At 44.8% G+C, this 20,665-nt stretch overlaps 1 protein-coding gene across 15 annotated transcripts in view; it reads right to left on the bottom strand.

Annotated features, from left to right (window-relative positions):
* Nucleotides 1-19,164: 19,164 nt before the first annotated feature.
* LOC135514772 (transcription factor EC-like) overlaps nt 19,165-20,665 on the bottom strand; it is a 54,755-nt gene continuing 53,254 nt past the window's right edge. For all 15 annotated transcript variants that reach the window (XM_064938353.1, XM_064938351.1, XM_064938355.1 and 12 more), the window contains one exon: nt 19,165-20,380. In XM_064938353.1, coding sequence (XP_064794425.1) covers nt 19,925-20,380 — 456 coding nt within the window. In that variant the 3' untranslated portion in view covers nt 19,165-19,924. The remainder of the gene's footprint in view (nt 20,381-20,665) is intronic.

The following is a 20,665-nucleotide window of genomic DNA, read 5'->3' on the forward strand; positions in this document are numbered from 1 at the left end:
TAATAAAGTAAAAAGTGAAGTTCTTCAGGAAAACATGTAACTCCACAACCTCAAAAGGAATTCCACAAGAACAAGGTAATCCACAAGGTAATCCTCCAAGACAAAAAGGTAAATCCACAAGGTGGTAGGTAAAGCATAAAAAGCCTCAAAAGATACTCAAAAATAAATAAACAAGAACAAAAAACAGAATTCCACAAGAGCGTCCACCGGGATCAACAAGAGTACACAGAATACTAGGGCTGGGTGCTAACATACAAACACAGAGCAAAGAACTGAGGGAAACTAAGGGTTTAAATACAATCAGGGGAAACGAGGCACAAGTGCAAATAATAATGGGGATCAAGGGAAAGCAAAAGGTCAAAAATCACAATGGGGGCATCTAGTGACCAAAAACCGGAACAACCCTGGCCAAATCCTGACAAATAACCTATCAAATTACATTGGTTGTCACTCAACTAATAAAACCTAATATTGAGCAAGTCAATTTACAAGCATTTGAATGCTAAGTGTGGTGCGCAAATGTGCCAAATCGCGAATAGACTGCCTACCTCTCATTGGTCAACGCGTGAAACGTCGCACAGTGCGCAAATTGACAAGGCTACTGATATTGCCTGGGGTTGGTCGGCATGCAAAATTTCTTGTAGATTGATGACTGTCAACGCAGTTACTTACTTTGTTCGACAATGAAGGAGAGGACCTATTAGTTGTCACAAAAGCTGAGAGGTATTTTCGGGAAGCTAGAAAGTAGCATGAGCAAAACATTTTGTGAACCAATGATTGTAACGTTTTTAAATGCTTTTCTGACCTTTATTTAACTAGGCAAGTCAGTTAAGAACAAATTCTTATTTTCAAAGATGGCCTAGGAACAGTGGGTTAACTGCCTGTTCAGGGGCAGAACGACAGATTTGTACCTTGTCAGCTCAGGGGTATGAACTTGCAAACTTCCAGTTACTAGTCCAATGCTCTAACCACTAGGCTGCCTTGCCACCCCACCTGTGCATGTCACTGTGAGTGACATATAGAGAATAATAAGGATATCTAAGGTCAGGGCATGACAACACTAGATGGTTTCATTTTATTTTTTGGCAGTGAAAGAAAAAACCCTCCCGCATTGGAACATATAAATGTTTGAAAATGTGAAGAAGAAAAAATGTTTAAAAAATATATAGAGATTGAATTTTTTTAAATGTGAATACCATTTCTATTTGGCGTACCCTCAACGGCATTGCGCGTACCCCCAGTACGCAAGCTAGGAAACTTTAGGCAGGCAGGCAAGCTGCAGAAGGACGTGGAGGCTACAATTCCCCATTGTTTATCAGTGCAATTTTTGACGGCCAATTTGCTGAAAAAGAGGGTTTATCTAATGTTCCTTTGTTATATTTTAGCTCATCTTGCGCTGGCTAGCATTAGTTATTGATCTTGTTGATGTGCATAACTGAGAGAGAGCCTACCTTTTCATGCTTGTTTGATCAATATGACTGTGCATTCCATAAATGTAAGAGGACACCCGTGGTATTTGCATTTTTGCAGAAATCCATTCAGGTGTATTTTGTGGCATTTGGCAAATGCGTTCTAATGATCTAAAGTCGCGCTGTTGCAACTGCCTGTAAACACACAGTCCAGTTCAAAGTGAATGGTGGCAGGCCTGTGTGGCAATGGCTTGTTTGAATAAAGGCCTATTGTAGCTCTGATTGGCTATTGTGCACCAGTCTGCATGGACTCCGGTCCTGGACAAGACAGATGTTTTTATTAGGTTTTATTTACTGCAGTTTCTATTCGTTGTCCAAACCACAGCCGCTTTCCCACCCCTGTATTGCTATAGAAGTTTCACAAATAACTTCATATACGCAATTCCCAAACGATCTAAGACTTTGTGAAAACGACCATATCTCAGTGCCTTTTTTTGTAAGTGTCATATTCTTCCTGGGGGTGCATATAAACAGATGTTAAGAAGATTTAGTGTTGCGAAAAAATGCTGTCAGTTCCAATTGAACTTGAAAACAGTTCCAATTGAAAACATAGAAACGCGCAATTTTCATGTTGATGTTGGGGATGGTGCTGGGGAAACATTTAGAAATGTTCCATTAAATCTTTACATACCTATTTTATATGTTTCCACACTATGAGGTTTGAATAATACTGTGAAATTGTGAAAATGTTTGCCTGTTGTGGTGGGATGACGTTTTGGCCTGCCTGGTGACATCGCCAAATGGTGGATTAGATAATAAACCAATAGCTAAATTCTTGCTTGATCAATTGCTTTTTGCTGATAAGAATTTTTTTCTTCTTTTTGACCTTTTTTTTTAAACAATCACAGTAAAGTACTTAATTGTTCCCACAGAAATGGTTTGATATTGAGATAAAAATGGCTGCATTGGACCTTTAAGAGTTGTGTAAGACTTTTCCATTTAAAGGTACAGTACAGTCAGTGAGCATGTACAGTCAGTCAAAAGTTTGGACACACCTACTCATTCAAGGGATTTTCTTAATTTCTACTATAGTTCTACATTGTAGAATAATAGTGAAGATATCAAAACTATGAAATATCACATATGGAATCATGTGGGTAAGCAACAAGAAAAAAAGTGTTCAATCAAAATATATTTTAGATTCTTCAAAGTAGCCACCCTTTGCCTTGATGACAGCTTTGCACACTCTTGGCAATCTCTCAACCAGCTTCACCTGAAATGCTTTTCCAACAGTCTTGAAGGAGTTCCTACATATGCTGAGCACTTGTTGGCTGCTTTTCCTTCACTCTGGGGTCCAACTCATCCCAAACCATCTCAATTGGGTTGAGGTCGGGTGATTGTGGAGGCCAGGTCATCTGATGCAGCTCTCTACCACTCTCCTTCTTGGTTAAATAGCCCTTACACAGCCTGGAGGGTTGGGTCATTGTGTTGGGTTGGGTCATTGTCCTGTTGAAAAACAAATGATAATCCCACTAAGCACAAGCCAGATGGGATGGTGTATCGCTGCAGAATGCTATGGTAGCCATCCTGGTTAAGTGTGCCTTGAATTCTAAATAAATCACAGACAGTGTTCACCTACTCTGCGTATCACGATGTCACGGCAGTTAGAACCAAAAATCTCAAATTTGGATTAATCAGAACAATGGACAGATTTCCACCGGTCTAATGTCCATTGCTCGTGTTTCGTGTCTCTTATTTTTATTGGTGTCCTTTAGTAGTGGTTTCTTTGCAGCAATTCGACCATGAAGACCTGATTCACGCAGTCTCCTCTGAACAGTTGATGTTGAGATGTGTCTGTTACTTGAACTCTGTGAAACATTTATTTGGGCTGCAATCTGAATTCATCCTCTGCATCAGAGGTAACTCTGGGTCTTCCTTTCCTGTGGCGGTCCTCATGAGAGCCAGTTTCATCATAGCTCTTGATTAATTTGTGTGACTGCACTTGAGGAAACTTTAAAAGTTCTTGAAATTTTCCTGATTGACTGACCTTCATGTCTTAAAGTAATGATGGACTGTCGTTTCTCTTTGCTTTTTTTTACAGCTGTTTCTTGCCATAATTTGGACTTGGTCTTTGTGAAGCAGTAACCGAAGCAGCGGATTGGACAGTGAGGAGACAGACAGGGTCTTAGGGGGTGGTGCATAATTTCCCATAGACATAAAATCATAAGCAACGTTTTACATCAACACACACACTTCAATAACCTGTGCCATAACTACTTTATGTCACACGATACACATTCATGAAGTAATTTGCCCCCGCAATAATTCATCATTTTGGTTATTCCCGTCAACCAATATATATATATATATATATATATATATATAAATTCCATGTGTTATTTCATAGTTTTGTTGTCTTCACTATTATTCTACAATGTAGAAAATAGTCAAAATAAAGAAAAACCCTGCAGTGATTAGTGCACTGTGCCATTAATCATTTTCTTTAGGCTGAATGTCACTGTCGTGTGCAGTGCCACCTGCTTCTAGCTTGTATAAACATCCCTTCAGGATCAACCTTCTCATATTTCTTTCTATTTCCATGTGTCTTCAGTGGCTGGTGAGGCCTCAAAAGGCGCGCATGTACAGTAAACAAAATCAGAATGCAGTGTGTGTGAGACTGAGTGTGTGTATCTGCGCATCGGCGTGTGATTACATGGAGGCATAGCAGGTCCCCTCTCTTTCCCTCATTTGTTATCGTTAGGGTGATTGCCTCAATGTCTCGCTGACCTTCAGACACCATCCTCTGCTCTAGTCCACACACACACGCGCGCACACACACACGCACACACACGCACGCACGCACACACACACACACACACACACACACACACACACACACACACACACACACACACACACACACACACACACACACACACACACACACACACACACACACACACACACACACACACACACACACCAACAGATGATTACTTCTGTTTTTATATATTCTCTCTATCTCTCCTTTCTGTCTTTGTCTGTGTGTCTGTGCTGTGTAATAGCAGGAATGTGGATATTTTCATAGCGATGTATGTTTTCACTGTTAATTTTCAGCTTCCCGATAACTTCCTATGAGACTACTACTTTCACTCCCTGTCTGTATTTCCAAAATAACCTATTCATAATGGACAGTAGTACAGTACAGTGCTGTGTAGCTAGCCTAGGTGGTTGCTGGGACAACGCATAGCTGTCCAATCCCTGATTCCCAGTTGGCAGTGACAGTTGGAAGTTTCCTGTGTGTGTGAGTGTATATGTGTGTGCTGAGACCGAGGCACTGTTTCACTGAGCGGCTTTGACCTTCAACAGTGATTAGGGACAATTAAATTGTAAACAGGCGGTTGAAACAGGCCCTCAGTAGAGAGGAGCAGTCCACACGGGGGGAGGGGGAGTAGAGGGCAGTTGGGTGTCAACGTGTCACTTCCTCCTGAACCAGGAGCCAGCTGTGACTGGTCAGGGCTACTGTGGGCGTGGTCATCATAGGGTCGTGACCCCACTGTCAGCATACATGCCAACCGTATCATCTGAAGTCGACAGAGAAATGGTAGTGGGGGGGGGGGGGGCTTGTGTGTGTGTGTAGATGCATGTGCTTGCTTGTATTCAATTTCTCACATTTCCACGACCTCGCCCAATGGTAGCAGTACATTATTTTTGTTATTGCTCATCGTCATCACAGCACCATATCAATATTTATCAGCAGCGGCAGGACTGAAATGGAGGAACGATGATTAATATGAATTACAGGCGACAACGTGATTGAAGGCAGCAAGGTTTCTCATGGTGGAGTGGCTGATGATGTCTACAGAGTCCCTCCCACGCAGCGTGAGCAGCCCCAGCCAACCAGGGGAGGGTTGCCTGAGTAGCAGCCCAGCCGGGTCTGACATAGCGGGGACGGAGGATTCTCTCAGTGCTCCATGCTGTCTGTTTCTCCTCCACAATGTTTTCTCAGACTGCAACACGTTTTCCCTTCCTTCAGATACGCCTTATTGGAACAAATTATGCCGTCGCCATTCCTCCGCGAAATACCCCTCAGCACCAAGTGATTAATTATGTCCACTCAACCATTTAACATACATACAGCTATGTCAGTCTCTCCTCCCAAACAGTGAGACAATCATGGGTGGTGAAGGGTGGTGTGCTATGGAATTGATTTCTATGGTAACAAGTCAGCCAGCATGCACACGCCACTCATCTGAGATGAATAGTGTCAATGTTAGCATTCTGAACTCTCTCTCTCTCCTACCAATAAAGTTGGTTTGAGTCTTCCAGACCTTTAGACCCCACAGTCTAGCCCCTGTCTGTTATTGTAGATTGACTGAAACTACTTCAGTATCTATCTCTATATCTGAACAGGCCTGACCCGGGTGGTGCTATAGTAGGTTATGCATGATGTGGTCCACTCTGTGTTGAGTGTTAATGTGTGTGGAGGCTGGAGGACCAGGCTCTGGTGAGGGGGGTGTGTTGGGGCCCCGGGAGGGGGTAGTGGGGGAACTGAGGGGCCTCTGAAATGAAGAATGACTAGCACCAGGAGCGGTGCTGTGGAGCGGGGCAGGGGAACAAGTCTCAGCTAATGAACAGAGCCAGGGGGCGAAAGGAAAGCCCCGTGGAGATAGATACAGAGAAATGCACACACAGAGTCGGCTCTGATCAAATACAGTAGTTCAGGAGGGGTAACTATCTGGAAGTCTTTGGGTGCAGCTAGCATGCTAATGCTAATTAGCAATGGCTCGCGAAACTACCTCCTTCACGCTGGATGCAGAGACATAGAAATCCTGAACTATTAACTTCACCATAACTAGGAAGTCAAGTGTCCATTCATTTCATTTTGTGTATTTAGAAGAGAACTGGGTGTGACAGAGTAAATTTGGAAAAAGCACAGGCAGCCGGTGTGGCATTATTGCAGCAATCAGTGCTCAATAATTCTATGAGTTTATAAGTATCAGCATAATTAATATCACTGTCAAGTTACTTCAATGACAAACATTTTTGTTGGCTTCGCCGGTGATGTCATTTACTTTTAGACTTTCCTGTTAGCGGGAGTTTTTCAACACAGATGTGCCAATGAAAACAGCTCCGCCGCTACCCCCCCCTCCCCCTTCTCCATTTTCCTCTTCTGACTCTCCCTCTCTCTCCACTCTTCCCTTTTCTCTCATTCTCTATCTGCCATGTTCTCAAATGTCCCTCTCTTTCTCTCTCTCTCTCTCTCTCTCTCTCTCTCTCTCTCTCTCTCTCTCTCTCTCTCTCTCTCTCTCTCTCTCTCTCTCTCTCTCTCCTTTCTCTCAGTCACACTCTACCCCTGGCACTGGAGATGTTTTCAAGCAGAAAAGCATATCCATACACACGGTAAGGGTTTGTAACCAATGTGAGCTTTTCCTTGCTTTGTAACAATTTACTATTCCCAGGAGAAGTGCGTGTTTACGAGTAAAGCTTCAATCGTTCTGACACTCTGGAATTGCTTAGCAGAGCAAATATTTCATCAGTTTCATGCATTGTGTTGGACTGCCTGAGAATAGAATCCCATACATGTTTGCAGGGAACGTATTCTTGGCGCACCCCAGGAATTCTCCATAAAAACAATTCTGGATTTCACTTCACCTACTTACTCATATTGCACTGTTGAATTGTACTTTTAGAATGATGAAGAACGAATACGTGGCATAAATTCACTTTGAATAACCCCCATCGTAGCACTTCACATTGCGTGGCGGTAACTCCCCCCACCTGTAAGAATTAGGTGGTATCTCCCATGGGGGGTTGAGGTATGTAGACGTCAGGCCAGCCCACTCCTCTCAGAGGACCAGTGCATGGGGGAGTCAGTCAGTGAGTGGGCATGCAGCCCTCCCACACAGAGCAGGTGTGCTTTTAAAACCTCCCTGGCCATATTCATCTCTAATGAATAATGAGGCTGTTGTTGATTTGCTGGCTCTGAAACAGGATCAGGCTTATGTAGTAGGACCTCTCACTCGTCCTCCATCTCTCTCAGCGCTCCCTCTCTTTCTCTCCTCTTTATATATCTCTCTCCCTCCCTTTCTCTCTCTCGCTCTCTCTATCCCTCTCTCCCACACACAATCTCTCGCTCTCCCACTCTCCGTTTCTCTCTCTCGCACACACCATCTCTCTCTCTCTGTTTTTCTCTCTGTTTTTCTGTTACTCTCCGTCCCTCCCTGCCGATACATAGCTAATGGTTGGCAGATGCAGCGGGGATCCGTGTGTTTGTTTGCACAGGCCAATTCCTCAGACTGAACTGGTATCGGCCTCTGCCAGCTGGGTTGTATCAAAACAGTGCGACTGTGGCGGCTCCACCTGGCAAAACAAGATGGGAACCAACGTGACCTGAGTATAACATCTCTCTTTTAACAAACGAGCAGTTTACTGAGCGAACGCATCTGAGCCCCCACACTGTTGTTTTAGCTGTAAATCCTATCGCGTCGCAGACGAAGAAGTGAGATATTAGACGTGTTGAGAAAAGGAGAGGAAGGGGGTGAAAAGGAAAAAACATTGAGTGCTTTCTTTGTCTGTTGAAACAGGGTCAGACTGAAATATGTGATCCAACGCTACAAAAACCAGGCTCTATATTTAGTCTTTAAGGGTTGTGAAGAGATGGAAAAAATATTTCCTCTCCTGTCTGACTTGTATGATACAGTACACACTCTCAGTGATACTGATGATAACAACCTTAAGTTCCTCTCAAGTGTCTTGCCGGCAGATGCTCCTCTGGAGCGTTTATTTTGGCATTTGGTTTCCATTTAACCATATAAGTCATGCTGTTAAAAATGTGTCTGGGAGTGTGCAGTTCCAGGCAAGCCTAATCAAGTATCACGTAACCTTGACTGTCCTGGCTACGTTTCTTGAGTTTGTTTAAAAGGAAATGTAACTCACCCTAGCTACTCGGTAAACACCACTGGGACTATGTGGCCCTCGGGAAACGGGGATTGCAGTTAGTTGGTAACAGAATGAAGTGAAGAAACAATGGGGGCTGGTGGGGGGTTCCTGATGCTTCACTACTCCACAGGTGTGTCAGGTTTAAGCTGAGGTAAAATAGGCCACCTTCCCCCACGTACACCCCTTACAATACCTCACCTGGCTCTCCCCCCTGGCAGCGGGATAGGGGAGGAAGAGGTAGCCAAGGGAGGGATGAGAGGGAGGAAAAGGGAGAGGTGGAAATGGAGACAACGGGACAGAGGTAGAAGAGGAGGAAAATTGAGGAGAGGTGGTGGTAGAGGATGGTGGTGGTAGAGGAGGAAGAGGGAGAGGGTAGGAGAGGTAGGAGTGGAATCCAGAAGTGGAGAAAGACAGGATGGTGGTGGTAGAGGAGGAAGAGGGAGAGGGTAGGAGAGGTAGGAGTGGAATCCAGAAGTGGAGAAAGACAGGGTGGTGGTGGTAGAGGAGGAAGAGGGAGAGGGTAGGAGGAGGTAGGAGTGGAAATCCAGAAGTGGAGAAAGACAGGGTGGTGGTGGTAGAGGAGGAAGAGGGAGAGGGTAGGAGAGGTAGGAGTGGAATCCAGAAGTGGAGAAAGACAGGGTGGTGGTGGTAGAGGAGGAAGAGGGAGAGGGTAGGAGAGGTAGGAGTGGAATCCAGAAGTGGAGAAAGACAGGGTGGTGGTGGTAGAGGAGGAAGAGGGAGAGGGTAGGAGAGGTAGGAGTGGAATCCAGAAGTGGAGAAAGACAGGGTGGTGGTGGTAGAGGAGGAAGAGGGAGAGGGTAGGAGAGGTAGGAGTGGAATCCAGAAGTGGAGAAAGACAGGGTGGTGGTGGTAGAGGAGGAAGAGGGAGAGGGTAGGAGAGGAAGGAGTGGAAAGGAAGGGAGACCCTGGCCGCCCCGTCTGCATCTGTCCCCACAGGTGGGTGTATCTGCAGTGAGTGGAAATGGATTCATGTTGGTGAGGAGTTGTTCCTCTCTGGGCAGCAGAGATTTCCTGATCATCTGAGTTCCCCAGGTGTCGGCAAAAAGGGATCTAGTGATGCTTTTATGGCCAGTTAGAGAGCAACTGTTTTCTCACACAATTCCAAGAATTAGACTCAACACGCCTCAAAAGAGTCAGTGAATACCGCGCTGTAACTACTGATGCTGCTGATTTAAATGTAATGACCGGGTCACGTCAGTGTGATTTTTAAATGTCCATCAGTCCGACTTGATGATCAAGCAAACCGACAGAGGGAGGAGATCATCTCAAGGTCATTTTTTCATTTCTCCGGCCTATTCAAACCCTCCATCTGCAGACCTCACACGTGATTGCCTCCAGTTAACGACAGTCAAATCAGATGAATGTGATCATGCGAAATCATGTCTTTGAAATAGTTTCAACACCAACAATCCCTTGTAGAATACCGCTACGGAACAGAAATATCGGCCTTCTTCTTTTATCCCAGCAACATTTTATTTGCTTGCTTGTCCTCAGTCCCCCTGACTGCCGTTCACATGATGGACCATTCCTTGCGCAAAACAGCATCCATCTTTAAAATGTGTGAGGATTGCATAGCTACTTGTCGTAGCGTGTGGGTGACTGCATTATCGCGCTGCACGCCTGCCTGCCTGCCTGCCTGCCTGCCTGCCTGCCTGCCTGCCAGCCTGCCTGCCTGCCTGCCTCCCTGCCTGCCTGCCTGCCTGCCAGTCAGCCTGTACTACTTCATAAATAAAGCCATTCCACACCACTGAATGCGCTGAGAATCGGTAGCTAGGTACTCATTGTTCTGTCATGGAACGATTCAAGCCCCCTCTCTCTCACTCACTCAACCCTGATGGAATGACTTCTAGGGGCAGAACTAAGGGAGGCAGTGCAAATGTAATATATTGAAAATATAAGTAAACTGAATATATTGACAATCAACAAACAATGAAAGTATCTGATATTATATGTATTTCCTTCATTGTCAATGCCAATTGATTGCTTTTGAAAGTGGTATGCTTTAGGACTCTTTTAACTGGAGATTCTGAGGGGATAAGTACGTAGGTGGCGGCCATTTTCTTTCCTCCCCTTCACTCTCCCCCAAATTCTCCCCGTTGATTGGCAATATAAGGCTTGAATTTTTTTCAGCACTTCGAGTAACTTCAATGCGGCTGTCTACGGTGCTTTATGTTGCGCCACAATATTCATACAGCACTTGCACGCCTGGGTCTGTGAGTGATTTCCAGGCGGCCCAGTCCGGGTTTGTGCCGATGCTAGGGGAATCGAGTGAAGGCCTGACAAGTGTTGGGTCTGACAGAAACCTCCATCTGATCCATGCAGTTCCCGATGGGCCTCAGGGGCTAAAGCCCTCCAGAGCCCGTTGGTGTGTTTGTAACCTTTCTCCGTCTCCACACCAAATAAGAGCGTGAAAAAATGGAGGGGGATACGAGGAGGATCTGAGCCAAGCAAAACGGGAGGGCCTTGTTTTAAACATATTTATTTTTGAAGACGCCCTCGTGGTGATGTGGCTCTGCGCTGATGTTCCAGCAGTCTCAGGTGTGGCAGTTTGAACAAACAGGCCTCTGTTGAGGGAGAGAGAAGGAACAGGGAGAAGGGCCGGGCGTTTTAAGCCCTGCTGTTATCTTACGTTCGCTGCAGGGAGAGCACGAATTAGGACTGTGGCTCTGCTCCCCTTTCCTCGAGGCCCCAGCCCCAGAGAGGGAGAGGGAGGGGGATAGGATAGAGAGGGAGAGGGAGACATGGGGGTAGGGAGGGAGAGAGGAAGCGGGAGAGAAGGAGGAAAGCTTTCAAAGGTTCTCTTTTTTCTTTCTACCTGCTTCCTACTTAAGGGTGAAGCAACAGACTGGCACACATGCACTCTGTGGCATGCTTGGGTGAGACAGTTTGTGTGGAAGAGTTTGTAAAATATGTATTTGTTTTACCACGTTGCGGCTTTGATTGAATTCTAACCAAAAGCATTTTTTTGTGTCCACTCTGGTTGATCCTTGCTCCTTGGCAAACACACACACACACACACACACACACACACACACACACACACACACACACACACACACACACACACACACACACACACACACACACACACACACACACACACACCAGCCAGCATCATAATAGAACAGCAGCCAGCCTCTGCCAAAGTGGATCATTATTTACTAAACAAGTTGCTTGCCTAACAAGAGAAGACTGATTACCATAAAGGCTGCTAACAAAACCCAGGCACCGGAGGAATAGCCATCATAATTGATGTGTTGCAAAGCAGATTACAAACATTAACGCACACACTCCTAGATATGACAGCTCCAACTGAACATGACAAATTCCATAATGCGAAGAAGAAGAAAAAAAGGTATTTTAATCTCTGTGTATTAGGATGCAAAACGACAAGTAACAAAGGAGCATTTGCATGTTGTGTGTGTGCGCTTGTGTGTGTACACGCACCCCCACCTCTCTCTCCTCTTCTCTCCCCACTCCTTAAATACATTTTATTTGTTATAGAAGAGTCCTTCTGTACTGTAAACTGTTGTTTGGCCTGGCAGGCCTTCTCCTCAGTTCATGATGTATTCACTCATCTGTGTTAGCTAATCCTAACATGGCATTCAGCTACGTAGCTGCTCCGTACGATGTGTTTGTGCTGGGGGGTGACAGCTGCTGTGGTATTATTTACAGAACGCCGACGCATGTTATCCATAGCACAACAGAGAAGCTCATTTAAGTTGGCTTGCTCATTCATTTTGGATGGCATTAGCCCGCTCTACCCCTGTATAATCACCGTCAGGCGGTATAAATAGGCTTTTGGATAGATGGGCGTTTCACTCCTCACTCCTCTCTCTCTCTCGTTCAGTTAATCAACTCGACAGCGTTGAGAGGGTCTGCCTGTGGATCTTCTGTTTCCTTACTGTTCAGTAGTGTACATCCTGGTGGAAGGGTGAGGAGATTTGTATCTAGATCGGGTCGCGGCTATTTGATCAAGGCCTACGTCCGATGGACCCTTTTCATAGTTATTTGTTTTTGTAATTGATTTCATTTCCGGATTTTTTTGAAACTTCAGAATAGTATGTTCTGTTGTTTCTCATGTCCCTATAGTTGATTTCACTAGTAGCCATTTCTTTATCCAGGCTGCGTTCAGTGATTATGAGTTGAGGCAGAGTGCACTTTCCCACAAGGTTTCTATAACACCAGGTTGAGCCTGAAGGGCAGAGGCTCCAGTTCCAATGTATGACACAACATTGTGTGTGTCATTTCAAATGTTTCAGTAACATGTTGTCCTATGTATGAACTTCAATATTATCGGTCATATTATCATGTATTTATCATGTCGTAAATTGTGCTATTTTATCACAGCATTCGTTAACTCTGATTAACTCAGTATACAAAATGTTTCATGCAGAGTCTATTTTAGACTATTATCGTGATCCGTGTTATTGTTTTAATACATTTTGTTTAAAAGAAGACGGCGGCAGCTGCATCTCTACTGTGTGTTTATGTGTCGAGAGGAGCGAACTCTTCAGAACCGTGTCGTTAGATTAGCAACACGCCCACTCCTCAGGCTACGATCTCTTAATTAACACTCCATGTTAATCACTTTGAACCCAGCCAAGGTAATGACATTCCATCACACAGATCTCCACACACACTGCACCTCACACAATATTTCCTCCTTTCATTTCATCTCTCTCTCTCTCTCTCTCTCTGTGTGTGTGTGTGTGTGTGTGTGTGTGTGTGTGTGTGTGTGTGTGTGTGTGTGTGTGTGTGTGTGTGTGTGTGTGTGTGTGTGTGTGTGTGTGTGTGTGTGTGTGTGTGTGTGTGTGTGTGTGTGTGTGTGTGTGTGTGTGCGCGCGGAAAGATACTGTAGTATTTCAATGAGGGCGTTTGTGTAATAAATGTGTGTAAAAAGGGAATATTATTGAACAAAACTGTCAATCACACTGTGGCGTCACATCGACGATACAAACACTTAGTGTGATATGACACCAAGTACGATAGGAAATGAAACACCCCGCCTCCTTTTACACTCTCTGCGGATATGCATGGATTTTTTTTAAACTATTTTCCCCAAGACTTAATATAACTTAATGGCACATTAATATGTGTTAGGATACATGTAGCACACAGTATGCTATCTAATCCATTAACCAAGTTCCTACTTTATATACACTGATATAGGCTGTTTTAAGTACATGTTGGCTAAATATCTTCTGCCTGCCTGGTGATGCGTTAGCTGAAATAATCATTTTGATATAAGTTAAGCTGATTTGCCTAAGCTACCGAGTAATTAACTGAACTTAATCATTTCATTTTGATTCATTTCCATCACCTGAATTATGTTTTGTCCTCCCTTTTGTGATGGTTGCATCTTAAGCTTTAGCCTCAGCCTTGTCAGGCATTTAGAGATGCCTTTTAAATCTGTAGCCACACTGACCTCTAGTGGTGCCTGGTCCCAATCAGGTCCTCTCTGCGTCTCTGTCCCTCCCTGGTAGAGATTACATTTAACTGGGCTCAGTGGTGGCCAGGCAGACACTCATGTGGTGGCCAGGCAGACACTCATGTTGTGTCCCAAATGGCAACCTTTTCCCCTATATAGTGCACTGTTTTTGACCATAGCCCAACACGGTGCCATTTGGCACGCAGCCTCAGTCCCATCTCAGGTAACGAATCCGCTTTGGACGGACGGTCTCGTCGGAGGCTTTACCCTCCAAACGCCCAGAGCTGGGATTGCCCACGACGGGCCGTGGAGAGATTAAGAGTCAATGTAATGAGAGCAAAAGAGGTTATTTTAGATCCTTTGTCTCTCGTCCTTTCCTCTCACTCTGTACGGAGACTGTCAACGTCTCACAAACTCCACACGGGCCAATCACATTGACTTCTTTCTTCATCATTCCTCTCGCTCCTCTCCTCCCTCGGCCGGCCTCCTCTCTTTCGTTTTTTCCCCCTTTCCCTACACCTCTGTTTTCCCTTGCATCCATCCATCCATCCATCCATCCATCCATCCATCCATACCCACTCATGCATACGATCCCATCTCCTAAGATCTTTAGAATATGGCAAAATGCACACACTACTACTCTGCAAACATGGTAATAGGTATAATAGTGTCAGGTCTTGCATTTAATAAACAATTACCCATCAATTATGAATGAAGGCCCAGCGATGGCCTGGATTCCTGGGTGAGGGAGGAGAGGAGAGGGAGATAAAGAGGTGGATGAATAATGTAGACGAGTAGAAAGATGCCCATTGGAGAGAAGAGGCGCCCACCAAACGCCTCGGCCCACACAGCTAGAGCCAATTATCTCACTGTGGTAATGATCATCATATCAACCCCAAACTTGGCTGACATTTACCCACACGTCCCGCCCTGCACCTCGCCTCACCTCGTCTCTCTCTTGACTAACACACACTCACTTACGCCAGAGACGCGCAGGAGAATAGACAGACACACAGACTACAGCACATTGTCCAATTGCACTCTCCACTGTTAGATTCAACTTTTTCTTTCTCTTTTTTTTTTTACAGAATATTTTTTGCTCGGTTGGTTTCCCCCTCAGGTGTTTGGGGGGGTTCGGGGCGGTAAGGGTTCTGGTGTTGGCAGTTAAAGCAGCGACCATCATAGCCTTAGACCTGTCGCTCCCGTTTTGAATTACAAATCAATCAGGGCCTTCCATGGCCATGGCCACGCCCCGCCCCCACCCCCCCCCCACCAACCCCACTGCCCCATCAAGGTCACCCAGATTACAGAAGGTTACCAGAGGGAGAACGAGGAAGAGTGGGAGAGGGGGCCAATGATGGGAGGATTAGCATAGCAGTTCCCAATAGTGGAGGAATTAAATGGGGAGAGTTAGCCGGAGATATTATGGATGGAGAGGGGGAGTCGGAGAAGGGATATTTTGGCCCCCTCGGATCAGAGGCTGGGCCGGAGGTGCTAAAGGCAACCCGTTAGTGTGGAGAACGAGGCAGAATCAGGGAGCCACAATTGAACCCCAATTGGGCCCCAGTGGATGGCTCCTCTATGGGCCAAGGCTGGATAACGTGGACATCTTGGATCCCTGGTGGATCCCCAATGGCTCCCTCAGGCCCTCCTTGTAATGGGATCAGAGGCAGCTAGGACCCAGCCTGGACACAGTGCAGCTAGACACACTATTAGCCGAGTCTGTGGCATAAAGGAGGCTGCAACTACTTCATCAGTACCTTCCTTCTTATAGTGTAGTTCTTGGTATGTTCATAGACGTGCGTATAGACATCTGGCCATGTAATTGAATGTATGTCCATACGCATGTGTAACGGATGTGAAACGGCTATCTTAGTTAGCGGTGCGCGCTAATTAGCGTTTCAATCGGTGACGTCACTTGCTCTGAGACCTTGAAGTAGTAGTTCCCCTTGCTCTGCAAGGGCCGCGGCTTTTGTGGAGCGATGGGTAACGATGCTTCGTGGGTGACTGTTGTTGATGTGTGCAGAGGATCCCTGGTTCGCGAGCGGGTATGGGCGAGGGGACGGTTTAAAGTGGTACTGTTACACATGACCATATGCCTAGGCTATTCATGTGAACACCCATATAAAATAGTGAGTTCAGTAATTGTTCCTCTTTTTTTTCATTTAATTTGAACACTGAAAGAGATATATGCAGAGGGATCACATTAACGTTTCAGAGAAACCTTGATACGGTTTGTCCTGGCTTCCTGCACGGAGATATTAACTGACTACATGAATGCTACAGTGTTCTGTTCTCTCTGTCGGTGGTTGGATTGACATTTTCCTAATGATGTGCTTTCTTTCTCTCCTCCATGTCCCTCCACTCACCTCTCAGCCCCGCCCACTGATTTAAAACACATTCAACTGTAACCGCCTGCCTTTCTTGTCAGAATAAAACAAAAACTGTGGTTCGAGACACCTTTGGTCGCCCCCCCCCCCGTGCCTCCATCTGTTGAACATCTGGATTTGTGTGGCTCAAATAATTGGAAGTCAATTTGTTTGAAGTTATGTTTTGGCATCTGTTTCGATTCATAAAAACCTCTGGAAATGGCATTCATTTAATAGCGTTTCGAAACCCAGCTGGTTATTTTTCATCCATTTGTGTTCCGTCGTTAATGCGATGGTTTGCTGGCATGTGACGTGGGAGTTTGTGAGAGACTGGTCATGGTGTGGTCTCGCCTCGTAAAGGCTCAATGGACTGGAGGCCCAGCCCCGAAGGATCATGGGATGTATTGTGGTGGTACTGTAAAGCATGGCGGAGGGGCGCTACAGTATCTGCAAATATCCAATGACACTCTGGCTCTGGTCAAAAGTAAGCTATTATATTATAGGGAATACGGTGTTATTTGGCATTGGTCAAAAGTACTGTACTAGATTATCAGTGGAGTACAATTTGCCATATGTATCCAGTACCCAGGATCTATGGATCAGACTCAGCATCTTGTTTACCACACGGCAACTCTGAGTCCAGGCATGAAAATACATATGACACTGCTGTCACTTTGTTACTCACAGTCAAATGTCATTGAACTTTGTGCACAAGCCTTGTCACAGGCCAGAGGATGATGACCGTTTGTAAAAATGTATTTTTCTCCCTCCCTCCTCCTCGGGTTGGTGTGGCAGGTGAGGAGGTGAGAATATGGTGTGTGTCAGAGTGCTCGTTGTGTTCCAGAGTTGCCATTGGCAGCTTCAGCAGGGGGAAGCATTGTAGCACGCTACGCTGGCAGCTGTGGCATGCTGTACAGGTGACAGCTCTGCAGCATCCGCGTCAACCTCCGTGGGAAAAGGGGTGAGGAAGGGTTAGCCGCGCTAGCACCTCGGAGGTTCATCAATTGGGTTCATAAGACTGGTCTTTATTGGAGTCCATATACTGTACATCTAGAAGAAACTCAAATGTACTTGTAATTTTACTGGCGTAAATGTTAAAATTATACGTTCATAATTATTTTTTTAATATTCTAGAATGGAAGGAGTTAATTAACATTAACTTGAAAGCCTTTTGGGGTTTGTTCGTTTGCCTCGCTGGTTAAATCAACCACAATAACTCTCTGGGTTTGTATTGCGATTGGTAAAACGAGAGCTTTGGGTATTTGACCAGAGTGCACAGCATACTGCTGCCACCTACTGGTGAACTATGGCATTGAACTACTCCTGCTTAAGGAAGTGGTGAGGTTATGCTCTGCTATGCACAGAAGTTATACAATAAAGCAATGGAAAGATTCTTTTACAAACCACACAGTTTTGGCAGTTATTCTAGTAGAGGAATAATTATAATCTCTGTCGTATGCAGAAGGTTAGACAGAGGGCATGGCAGCACCATATTAAGGAATGATTTAAATATTATATACTAATCTGTTTTACATCTTTAAATAAAATCTGTTTTAGATCTTTACATTCATCTTTAGTTATTGAATGTATCGGTTAATGTTTTCTATATTAAACTGTTATTGGATACTCTTAATAACCTATGACTGTTTTGTCAATATATATGTTGTATCCCTGTCTTGCCCCTGAGTTTCCAAAGCTGTGGTTTAATGATATTCCAAATCAAACTTCCTAGTTCTGATGTCACCGTTGCCTTAGGCCACATCACTGTTTGAAGCTCTTGAGTAGAAGCCCTTGAACTTTGTTCAATATGATCTTTGATGAAGCAAGGATTCTGGACAGGGTTGAAATGCATTCAATCTATGAAATGTGTTGATTATTTTAGTCACATAATGATGAGGTTGTGTATACAAATGATGTATTTTATGTTTTTTTTGCAATAGGAGAGTATCTGGAGATAATCATATTGACATCAAAATGTAAATTGTGCCTTTGGAAAATGAATTTTAAGTCAATCAAAATTCTCTGAGACCCTCCATGTTTTCTCCTTATTGAAAATCCATATTCACCTTCCCGTAATTGCATTGGCCAATTACCTGTAAACATCACTCATCGCTTTGTAGTTGGGCTGTCTATATTGAATAATGATTGGGGGTTCAATTTTATGTTGTAGCTTGAGAGGAGTTGCAAGCAGGAATCTTTCAATTTCATTATGGGAGAAACACACCAGCTAAAACATTCTCAAGCATTCATTTAGAAGAGCTTTGATGAGGAACACAGGGTATCCACTGAAACACATTGAAATGTTGCTTTTTTCCCCCCCAATCTGGACTGTTTGTTGTATTATTAATGCATAAATGTAATATGATTAGAAAATATCCACTAATTAAACATTTCGTCTAAAGATTTCAGCGTTATATGTATCCAAAACAAGTCTGACTAAACTTTTATGTGTGAAGTTTAGATTTTATTTTAATAAGCAACTATTTTGATTCTCAATGATTCATTGGACAGTATATTCTTTAAAACCAGTCATCTAGCTTCTTCAGAGAACTTTTAACGGACAAGTTTCTTTAAAGCCTACTCTATACTCGCCTTTAATTCGGCCTTTTCCCTGTCCTTAAGAGCCCTTAATTGGATCAGCACCATCACTCCTCGTTTTCCCATTCTCTCTGTCACTCATTTACTGTCTGTCAGCCTGGGTGAAACCCTCATTTTACCCACACCTTCCTCTGTTCAGACACAGCTCCCCTGTATGGCCCTTTATCCTTCCGTTTAGCCTCATAGGTCGAGCCTCCTCTGATTTTGTGATAATCAACCTTTCTGTCACTCTTCCTGGTTTATAACTGAACTGCTCCTGTTGGATAGGAAATGATGAAAGTTAACGGGTGTCCATACTTTTTTGATGAGGGCGTAATATTACAAATTAAAGACGAGAGCTTTTGTGTTGGGTATGTGGTGCGCGTGTGTGATTGTAATGACAAAACGCCAAGTCTGATTTATTAAAAAAAGGGGTTTATTATATTTTCCCCACCCCCACCAATAGAAAAGAGAGCATGTTAGATAATGTCATGTTTTTTTAGGAATACATGGATTAAAACACATATAAATACATAAAACATTTTATAAAAATAAATGTAAAGATGAACGAAGGACGTGTTAGGCTTTTTCGGCTAGTATCACTGTTCCATTTTAATTTCTGTTTGGAAGAGGAACCACCAGTAACTAGCTCTCGATAGGGCCCATCAGTGAATCTCAATGGTTTAAAGTCCTTTCATACAATAACAGTAATACTATACCTCTGAAAAGGAAACAATCCTCTTTTGGCATGTCGCAAAGACACATGATAGGTACGGTGAAGTAGTCTGCATAGTTTACAGTGGTGTTCAACAACCCCAGTGTCCAATGCAGTATTATATGATCAGTATGGACCGATTGTCTTTCTCCCATTTTCTCTTGAGTCTGGTTCTGTCTGCGAGGCAGAGGTGCTGTATGCACTCTCGATCAAAGTTTTCAAAAAGTGGGAGTGCCCATGGTAACTAACCCTGGTCCTGGAGAGCCACAGGGGGTGCAGGCTCCGGCCCAGCATTAACACACCTGAGCCCACGAATCAAGCTCTCAATGATTCGAGCTGGTCAGTGGAATCGGATGTGTTGGTGCTGGGCTGGAACAAATCCCTGCACCACTTTGTTTGAGGGTGACCAACTGCTGTTTGTCCTTTGACCTTTGACACGGGGTCGCGGAGGGGTCAGGGATCATAGGTCATCGTCGCCATCGTCCGAGCTGAAGCTGCTCCTGTGACTGGAGTCCTTGGAGGCGTCGGGCGAGCCGGCGGAGAGAAGCGGGTCGGTGCCGAAAGGCGAGAGCGGGTTGTCCATGAGGATCTCGTCTAGCCGTTGCTCCTCTTTGAGCGTGGAGCTGAAGAAGTCTGTGAAGTGAGACAGCGGGTCGGAGAAAGTGGTGGAGTCATCAACCACCCCCTGACCCTGGTCTGTAACCCCGGTGACCATGGCTGGCATGGAGGTCCTCTGGAGGTACTCCCCGTTCAGTTCTTCCTGGTACAGGGATGGCTGGAGACCCTGCAGTGACTGCGGAGCCAAGGGCTGCTGCTGTTGTTCTTGTTGTTTGAGGAGGTGGGAGGAGAGCTCTACAGTACCCAGGGCAGTGGCCATGCTGGGGAGGCCATGAGCACGGGCCTGGATCTCCAACTCCTGAAACGCACAGAAAAGGACCACGGATCAGGACAGTGTTATTCTCAAAAACATATGAATGGGAACAGTGTTGAAGAAGAAGACTTTTAATGAAGGAGATTACTTTTCTCAGAATGAGCTCCGTACGAGTTGGCAAGCCTTACACACACACCCACACACATGGGTGCATACACATTACACACATACACTCCCCCTTGACACATTCGCATACATCCCTCATAGTCTGGTAGATTATTAAGTAACAAATGTATTATTAATAAAGTTATTAATAAACAAATCAGGCAC

This window comes from Oncorhynchus masou, chromosome 26 (genome assembly GCF_036934945.1).
Source record: "Oncorhynchus masou masou isolate Uvic2021 chromosome 26, UVic_Omas_1.1, whole genome shotgun sequence".
NCBI classification, from domain to species: domain Eukaryota; kingdom Metazoa; phylum Chordata; class Actinopteri; order Salmoniformes; family Salmonidae; genus Oncorhynchus; species Oncorhynchus masou.